This window comes from Salvelinus fontinalis, chromosome 40, assembly GCF_029448725.1.
Source record: "Salvelinus fontinalis isolate EN_2023a chromosome 40, ASM2944872v1, whole genome shotgun sequence".
Lineage (NCBI taxonomy): Eukaryota > Metazoa > Chordata > Actinopteri > Salmoniformes > Salmonidae > Salvelinus > Salvelinus fontinalis.
Genome location: NC_074704.1, coordinates 20905502 through 20914946, shown reverse-complemented (window position 1 = coordinate 20914946; position 9445 = coordinate 20905502). Strand labels below are relative to the sequence as shown.

Below are 9445 nucleotides of genomic sequence, written 5' to 3'. Positions count from 1 at the left end.
TTTTTTGAAGGACATATCTTAATTCAATTTCACTGCCTTTTGGTTTATAATTTTCCCACTGAAAAAGGCATGAAGATTTTCTTCTGAAGTTTTTATCTTTGAACAAGCCTGAACACTTTCATAAGGATGAAGTACTACCAGGACCCAGTCTGCCAGTCCATGGGCATCAAGGCTTATGGCCCCAAAGAGTCCAGCAGCTCTTCTTGCGCCCACTCTTCTCCACAGATCAAACCAGTCCGCAGCGTCCACTTCCCCAACGACATCGTGTTCCAGGACTACGTCCGGCAGGGAGACCTCCACAGGATTGGACTCTTCATCAGAAAGAGAAGGGTCAGCCTGGAAACCATATACCACTCTGGTGAGTCACCATGAAATCAGAACAACATGGAAACCATTTTAATCCATTCAAGAGCTTGAAGCATCAGAAGCATCTTCATCCTCTGGTTAGATTTCAACCGGGTTTAACAGTTCCAAAGACTTGATCATCTGTAATCCCTCCAGTATTGGTGCAATGACTTGTCTCTGTAGCACGTGCAGTAATGGAATAATGCCTCAGTATAAACTGTTCATTGATTGATCCTTCAATGTCCCTACAATTAACCTGTACTGATGCTATTTGCCCTCCATTCCCATTGACTGCTCTGCAGGTATGGCAGCGATCCATGAGGCTGTCCTCTCTGGGAACCTGGAGTGTGTGAAGCTGCTGGTGAAGCACGGAGCAGACATCCACCAGAGAGACGAGGAGGGCTGGACACCTCTCCACATGGCCTGCAGCGACGGATTCCCTGACATTGCCAAGTGAGTCAACGCACCTGGCATACCCACAACATCTACAGTCACTAGCTTTAGGTTTTTTATCTACACACATTAAGCGAGGTCAGTGGTCTCGCACAAGTGGGACTTCAGCCGATGTACTATTAACATCAACTTGAAGGTTTGAATGCTCTGACTAACTCGTATTTACGCTGCTGGCCATACCATGTCAATGCAGCATCCCTGCAGTTCAGGAATTCAATGCACTTCGGGATAGGTGAAGATTCCGATTTTTACGTCACTAGGACACAGCTCACACTGCCGGTTTACAGTTTCAAGTGCTTACAAGCAAGACAAACCAAAACACGCACTGGCGGAATTTTGAGTAGCCCTCTGAAGAATCTCACGTTTAACCATCTCAGCGCGGCACATACCATTTGGATACTTTCTTTACTGAATGAATGCTTTCCCCCCCCCTGCTTCTCCCGCTAGGTACCTGCTTTCTGTTGGCGCCGACCCTCAGGCGGAAAACGAGTGTGGGGAGACACCTGCCGATCTCATCGACCCAGAGTGCACGGGGGTTCGGGAGCTGCAGGGGCTGCTTGGGGTGGAGGACGACTGAGCTCTCCTCATCTAACCTTAAAACTACACTGAATCTTCAGTCTCCTTCCTCGCCCAGGCCTCCCGGTTGCCCCTCGACAATGGAATTAAATGGACAGATCGGTAGAACATTGTCATTCTGTGCCCTCCCTCCCTTGTAGAGGTCCTGGAGACATATATCTGGTCTGGTGGGAGGAAGGCGGCCAGCCAACAGTAGATGGTTGCCTTTGAGAGTGAACTGAACTGTTGCTGGAAAGGGGCTCCTCTCAGGCAATCTCAGCAGGCATCGCTTTGTAATGCTGTTTGTTTGCAGGTGCAGAAGTTTGAGCTTTTGTACTTTTTTCATACAGGGTGAACGCAGCACTGAAATTAATTAGATAGCAGTCTGGTAATGAGCTTTTCGAAGTACTTTATATAGTTGATGTGTGAAAGCTTTTTTGGAAGTTGTGAAACATGGATCTGTCGTTGTCCTCTGACTCATAGGGCCATTCTGAAATGGGGCCCACCGCAGTAAACCAATGTGATAGGTCAACAATACCTACTGACAGCATTTATAGTTCAAGATTTGTCATTTACATCTTACAACTTTTCAATTTGAAAAACAAAGACCCAGCATATGTACCACATGAATATGTACCCTGCATATACTGTATGTACTCTAAAATGTACCACATTGTTGTTAGTCTAACACTTTATCTCTATACATTTGCAAACACCACTGGAATGACTAATTGTGTGTTTACAATTGCTTTTACAATCATTTATAACTGAAACCATGTGCAATCAATTGTGGTTACACCGCTTTATAAATAATTGCCTTTTTATACATTTTTTCCATACAAAAACAACTTAGTGGTGATATGTTTGTCTTTATCAACTACTGGTATAAGAACTTGACAAAACTGTTTGAAGGGAAAGAAAAGGTCTTCTTTTGACTTTAATTTCAAACTACAGTAACCAATCTTGGTTCCAATTAACCTTGGTGGACTGAGAAGCACTTCTAACATTGAAGCAAGGAACAGTTCCCGGTAGGCCGGGGATCAAGTTAATGATTGTTAATTGGACCAGCTCTCTGCAGGAGGTGATTATCCATGCCTCTGCACAATGAGTACTGTACAGTATTGGCTGAGGTGCTGGTTTCTGATGGATTTAGAGAGACAAGTAGAATTTGGGAAAGGGCGGGTGAGGAAATCTAAAGCCAAGTCAGGGTTGTGCTTTAGCTACAAGAAAATACCCCATCGGTATTAAGAGTGGAAGTTTCCTGTACACCACATATCTAGCATCAAACTATCATACCCCTAATGTATTAGTGGACTATATGTAGCTGATCCTGTAGTGGTTTGAGAGAAGTTGCTATGTACTTCAGGTGGGGCTCTACTTTTGGTTTGTTCTGAGTGGTCCTGACTGTCAAAACAATAGGGCATATACACAGTCAACAAAACATTAGACACACCTTACTAATCTTGAGTTGCAACCCCCTTTGCCCTCAGAAATGCCTAAATGTGTCAGGCATGGACTCTACAAGGTGTCAAGTGTTCCACTGGGATGCTGGCCCACGTAGACTCCAATGCTTCCCACAGTCGTGTCAAGTTGGCTAGATCTCCTTTGGGTGGTGGACCATTCTTGATACACACGGGAAACTGTTAAGCATGAAAAACCCAGCAGCGTTGCAGTTCTTGACACACAAACCAGTGCGCCTGGTACCTACTACCCCATTCAAAAGCACTTACATTTTTTGTCTTGCCCATTCACCCTCTGAAGGGCACACACACAATCCATGTCTCAAGGCTTAAAAATCCTTTAACCGGTCTCCTCCCCTTCATCTACACCTATTGAAGTGGATTTAACAAGTGACATCAATAAGGGATCATAGCTTTCACCTGGATAGTCTGTCATGGAAAGAGCAGATATTCCTAATGTTTTGTACACCGTGTAAATCTCAGGGACTATCGATACCAATTCAATGAATTTGCATTGATGAATCATTGGTCAGCTTGTTAGAGGTGAATTACTCTCATACAATGTAAATAACTTTGAGAAAACTGCTATATAAAATATTGGTACCGTAGTAGGTCAAGATTAAATCCTAATCACATTTCTTCTTCACATTTATTGTTATTCACACACCCCTCCACATAATACAAACAATGACAGCTTTAGAGAAAAACAAAGTAGCTGGAAATGTACAACAAAAGAACAAAAGCATATTTATTAGAATGCTCTGATTGTGACGCATCAGTTTCAGTCTTTGAAAGGCATTCAAGTGGACGTTCTCCGGATGAGCTCATTCTTTGAACTTCCACTCCTGCCGACACATGGGGCACTGCTGCTGAACCTGCTGGGAGTTGAGCCATTTGAGGATGCAGTGCATGTGGAAGCAGTGGGAGCACTGGCCCCAGACCAACGGGCAGTCATCTCCAGGAACCTTACCTGGAAAGTAGACATTATGTTGCTGAAAAGTCTCCCCTCAACAGAGGATAAGTGTCCATATAGTCACAATGTTGAACACGTTGTGATATCAAAAAGGACAATTTATGCATAACCGTCAAGATATGAATGCATCGATAGACATACAGTGCATTCAGAAAGTATTCAGACCCCTTGACTTTTTCCACATTTTGTTACATTACAGCCTTATTCTAAAATGTTTTTTTTTTTTTCATCAATCGACACACAATACCCCATAATGACAAAGCAAAACAGGTCATACATTTTTGCTAATTTATAAAAAATGTAAAATGAAATATCACATCAACATAACTATTCAGACCCTTTACTCAGTACTTTCTTGAAGCACTTTTGGCGGTGATTACAGCCCTGAGTCTTCTTGGGTATGGCACTACAAGCTTGGCACACCTGTATTTGGGGAGTTTCTCCCATTCTTCTCTGCAGATGGGTTCTGGCTGGGCCACTCAAGGACATTCAGAGACTTGTCCCGAAGCCACTCCTGCGTTCTTGGCTGTGTGCTTAGTATTGTTGTCCTGTTGGAAGGTGAACCTTCACCCCAGTCTGGGTTCCTGAGCACTCTGGAGCATGTTTTCATCAAGGATCTCTCTCTACTTTGCTACGTTCATCTTTGCCTCAATCCTGACTAGTCTCCCAGTGCCTGCCGCTGAAAAACATCCCCATAGTAAGATGCTGCCAGCACCATGCTTCACCGTAGTGCCAGGTTTCCTCCAGATGTGACGCTTGGCATTCAGGCTAAAGAGTTCAATCTTGGTTTCATCATACCGGAGAATCTTCTTTCTCATGGTCAGAGTCCTTTAGGTGCCTTTGGGCAAACTCCAAGAGGGCTGTCATTTGCCTTTTACTGAGGAGTGGCTCCCGTCTGGCCACTCTACCATAAAGGCCTGATTGGTGGAATGCTGCAGATGGTTGTCCATCTGGAAGGTTCTCCTATCGCCACAGAAGAACTCTAGAGCTCTGTCAGAGTGACCATCGGATTCTTGGTCACCTCCTTGACCATGGCCCTTTTCTCCCGATTGCTCAGTTTGGCCTGGCGGCCAGCTCTAGGAAGAGTCTTGGTGGTTCCAAACTTCTTCCATTTAAGAATGATGGAGGCCACTTTGTTCTTGTGGACCTTCAATGCTGCAGACATTTTTTGGTACACTTCCCCTGATCTGTGCCTCGACACAATCCTGTCTCAGAGCTCTACAGACAACTCCTTCGACCTCATGGCTTGGGCACAACTGTGGGACCTTATATAGACAGGTGTGTGCCTTTCCAATTCATGTCCAATCAATTTAATTTATGGACACCTGAGCTCAATTTCCAGTCTCATAGCAAAGGGTCTGAATACCTGTTTTCACTTTGTCAATATGGGGTATTATGTGTAGATTACTGAGGATTTCAAAAATGTTTATCCATTTTAGAATAAGGCTGTAACGTAACAAAATATGGAAAAAGTCATGGAGACCGGAAACTTTCCGAATGCACTGTACATGCAATAAGAAGCATATTGAGTTTGTGCATACATTCATTTCAGAGAGTTAGTAACATGTTGATGAGACGTGGAATAACTCAGTAGTTAGTTAGTAAGCAGCGTTATATAGAAACTCACAGTCTGGGCAGCAGCCATTAAAAGACATTCTGCAGATCCCACAGTTCTCATCATTGGCCATCCACAGCCAGGATGCCACGCCGTTCCACTGCTTGATTTTAACCTTCATCTCCCGTGAACCTGATGGGCACACGTTGTATGAATGTTCAAAGTGGCTAGCCTAGCTAACTACTAACGTTAGACCTCTTAACGTTAGCTTGGTAGCTAGCTACCGTTACAGTAACCAGACAGCTAGCTAGCTGTACACAGTAGTTTAATGTAATGTTTGCTCGTCTAGAAAGTTGGTGCAACACATGACGTTACTTCGCTGTTGACATTTGGAATAACTAGCTTGTAAGTAACATGGCAAATGTATTAAGGTTTTAAAATGAAGACAAAACATGTCCTGAGAGTTCCGACACATTTAACGTTACATCCTCGAATCGGGGGAAAACATCGCCACCCATGCCTGTGGAGGACAAAAAGAGGTACACTACTGCCATCCAGAGCGATGTTTATTTAACTAGGCAAGTCAGTTAAGAACAAATTATTATTTACAATGACGGCCTAACCCGGACGACGCTGGGCCAATTATGCGCAACCCTATGGGACTCCCAATCACGGCCGGTTGTGATACAGCCTGGAATCGAACCAGGGTATGTAGTGTCTCGTCTTTTCCATTGATTTATTTGCATTTGAGAACGAATTGAAATGGAAAAATCTAAAAAATATTGTCAAAAATAAATATATGGTGGTCTCTTTTGACTATACACTGCCCACCCCAACCAGAAAGGTACCTTTATGATTGCAATGCTGGATAGAGGCACAATACAGCAGGAGAGAGGACGTTGGTCGTGAAAGACGCGCTTAATCGAACGGAAATGGTAGTAAGAATGCATTTACGTCACTTCCTACAATTATTTTTAAGCCAACTAACGTCACTTAAACTTTAGCTTTTCGCCATTGATTAGAACGGAGGAAAGCGGCTAAATTTTGCTACCAAAAACGTAATTATTAAAGTTAATTTTCCAATTATTTGGTGATCTCTAACACGACAAGTGCCACCATGGCTGATAAGATGGATATGTCTTTGGATGACATTATTCAACAAAGTAAGAAAGGTGGAGGTGGCCGCGGAAATCGAGGAGGCCGCAGCCGAGGATCATCGGGTCGAGGTGGGAGTGGAGGCCGACCCGGTGGAGCTGTCTCTGGAGGCCGAACAGGCGGATCCGGGCCCATGAGGAGTCGACAGAACTTCAGCGGAGACAGAAGCGACAGCAGACCCACCCCATACAGCAGGGTAGGAACACGGAGGATCACAGAAAAAGGAGGAATGGCAGAGGCGACGACGACGAATGTTAAATAATTTAGCTGATCTTGTTAAATGTGCTGCGACACGTACGAGGTAACGTTAGTTCGCAAAGTTGCTGATGGATGTGGAATTATCATCGGGAAGTGCGGTATAGGGCACAACCTAAAGAAGAAACCACTGTTCAGAAACGTTTATTAATTTGATAATGACGTACAAAGTCGTGTTTGGTTTCAGGTCAAACAGTTGCTAGCCAGCACTATTGAATGTTACTCGCCATGTCCTAAGTTTCTGGGGGGGAACGTTAGCTAGGTAACGTTAACGTGTTGTTCACACGTTGGCCACTTCAAAACGGAGCTGATCCGCAAAGCTAGCCAACACTTGTTTGTGTAGTTTGAATGCAACCTGGCCCAGATATTCACCTTTGGTCTACAAGCCGTGTACCTCGTGTTTTTCTTTTTGGGGGGGGGGGGGGGTAGTCCACAACTTCTTGATCCTATTTGTCGACTGGCGCATTGTTGGCCATAAATTAAGTTCCAGATTTGTCAAATTATCAAGAATTGGACTGTTTACGCAACGAAGCTAACAAAATGGCGACCCTCAAAATGGATGTTATGTCAACTGGGCCACCATTCCTGTGCCACATTGAGTTTTTTTTTTTTCTTTGTTTCATATTTTGACCCAGATTGCAAAGCACAACACCCCAAGGAACTTTATTGAACTTTCCATGGTCGGTTAAAGGGAAATGACTTTCACGCGTTTTGAAGGAAGGATTTTTCTTTGGATGGACTTTTTCGTCACTTGGAGTTGAAGCAGAATCTGGATGCTGTCCTTGCCATCGAGATCAAGTCAGTTTTTTTGTTGCCTACACTGCCATTCTAATTACCTACACCACCTTCAAACCACCTGTAGGGCAGGAGCCATTTTGAGTTGGAAGTCCTGCCATCCGTCCTACTAGCTTAGTTTTGGTTCTTATATTTGTTTAATTGTTTTTATTAAGTAATATGTATGCTGTTACACTGACCATGAATCCACCATAGACTAATGTGTCTAAATGGTAGTGATGAAGCAAGATTCCCCTGCCTGCCTAAGCAACTGACTCAAATGTGCTCAGTCTGATCAGCAGGAGCAGGGGAACCAGAAGTCAGCAGCTGCATTTTTTCATTTTACCTTTACAGCCCAGAGAGCTTCCAGACAAATGGCAACACGACATGTTCGAAGGGGGCTTTGGCGGTAATGCTGGCGGTGGTGGAGGGGCAGGAGGCGGTGGTGTAGAGACTGGCGGCAAGCTCCTTGTCTCAAACCTTGACTTCGGTGTCTCTGACGCTGATATCCAGGTAATTTCTACAGTCAATCAATACAAAGATGTCGGCCTTTAACCCGAACTGTTTTGAAGTTAAACATGAATTCTTATTTTGTTTGGTTTATTCAGGAGTTGTTTGCGGAATTTGGTACATTGAAGAAAGCGGCTGTGCACTATGACCGGTCTGGCCGCAGCCAGGGAACCGCTGACGTCCACTTTGAGAGGAGGGCTGATGCACTCAAAGCCATGAAACAGTACAACAATGTACCACTCGATGGTGAGCTTTAATTTGAGTTAGTTGATTGATATTATTTTGACGCTAGTTCGTCATAAAATGTGGTCATTGATTAACTCTCCTGAACAACGATGCCTAATCTTGTTTTCCCTTTGCTCACAGGTCGCGCCATGAGCATTCAGCACGTCACGTCACAAATCAGAGACGATAACCAGAGACGACCTTCACAGAGGTATGTGATTCTATAAGCTTTCTTTTATCTTGTCATGTATGATTGATTTCAGTTCTAGTGAATCCCAGTAGCTCATTGATTGTCTTTGAATCTGTTTGCAGTTCAAATGGAGGCGGTGGTGGATTCAACAGAGACAGAATTGGACGCCCCAATTTCTCAGAAAGGCGTGGCGGTGGAGACAGGCGGGGAGGCTCCAGGGGCAGGGGTAGAGGCGGGCGTGGTGGTGGAGGCAAACCGCTGCAGTTGTCTGCTGAAGAGCTGGATGCCCAGTTGGATGCTTACAATGCCAAGGTAAATGCATGAAAGTGAAGAATTTATATTCCTATAATGTAAGGGGCTTGATCTTTGTAGTTAGAATATGGTCCTAATTTCAACTTGCTTTTAATTGCAGATGGAGACCAGTTAGAATTCCCAGAAGCACTCGTTTGAATCCCTCACCTCATCTCTACCCATCTTCATCCTCTGTCGCATCTGAACATTGTTGTTGACTTGGACCTGAGAAATGGACCAGATCTTTTACTTACTGTTCTTCGGCATCATTTTAATGTGTGGATGGATCTTGCTTTTCTCCCTTTTTAATATTATGAACACTTTTTGTACCATTTTATTTTTGGGATGGTTGTAGGTTTTTGAGGGGGAGTTTTTTGTTGCCCTTTGCCTCCCCTTCTACTTGTGCATAGTTGTAATAAACCTACAGAACAAACTGTTCCAGTGCATCTGCCTCTTGTTGAAGTTATGTACGACACTAAGGGCTGGTTTCCCCACACATTAACTTTAGTCATGGGCCAAAGCTGTTTCGGTGTAGTTTCTCCGTAGAGCTTACATTAGTCCTGGACTAGGTTTTATCGGTGTCCAGGAAACCAGCCCTACAAGCCCGAAAGGCACTATATGGCGTCTGCGTTGGCCATGTAGCATTTATGGTGATATAGCCTCTGCAGAAGTCAGCGCATACATACTAGCGCTTTGTGGCGCAG

The 9445-nt window shown here is 44.2% G+C and overlaps 3 protein-coding genes across 4 annotated transcripts; 2 read left to right on the top strand and 1 right to left on the bottom strand.

The window, feature by feature from the left end:
- Positions 1–126: 126 nt before the first annotated feature.
- LOC129839800 (protein phosphatase 1 regulatory subunit 27-like) lies at positions 127–2201 on the top strand. The gene is made up of 3 exons (XM_055907440.1): positions 127–358; positions 648–798; positions 1246–2201. The coding sequence occupies exons 1-3, from the start codon at positions 127–129 to the stop codon at positions 1373–1375; spliced, it is 513 nt and encodes a 170-aa protein (XP_055763415.1). The 3' UTR covers positions 1376–2201.
- Positions 2202–3443: 1242 nt separating this feature from the next.
- Positions 3444–7123, bottom strand: LOC129839801 (anaphase-promoting complex subunit 11). 2 transcript variants are annotated; one of them, XM_055907442.1, is made up of 3 exons: positions 6919–7123; positions 5414–5533; positions 3444–3783 (listed from the first exon to the last, which is right to left on the bottom strand). In XM_055907442.1, the coding sequence occupies exons 2-3, from the start codon at positions 5520–5522 to the stop codon at positions 3638–3640; spliced, it is 255 nt and encodes an 84-aa protein (XP_055763417.1). In that variant the 5' UTR covers positions 5523–5533; positions 6919–7123; the 3' UTR covers positions 3444–3637. The 2 variants fall into 2 exon arrangements, with proteins under 2 accessions (XP_055763417.1, XP_055763416.1); XM_055907441.1 differs by lacking the exon at positions 6919–7123 and adding an exon at positions 6190–6289.
- LOC129839798 (THO complex subunit 4-like) lies at positions 6321–9185 on the top strand. The gene is made up of 6 exons (XM_055907438.1): positions 6321–6692; positions 7880–8038; positions 8134–8281; positions 8402–8471; positions 8573–8762; positions 8863–9185. Exons 1-6 carry the CDS (start codon positions 6459–6461, stop codon positions 8875–8877), a joined length of 816 nt encoding a protein of 271 aa, XP_055763413.1. The 5' UTR covers positions 6321–6458; the 3' UTR covers positions 8878–9185.
- The last annotated feature ends 260 nt before the right edge of the window (positions 9186–9445 follow it).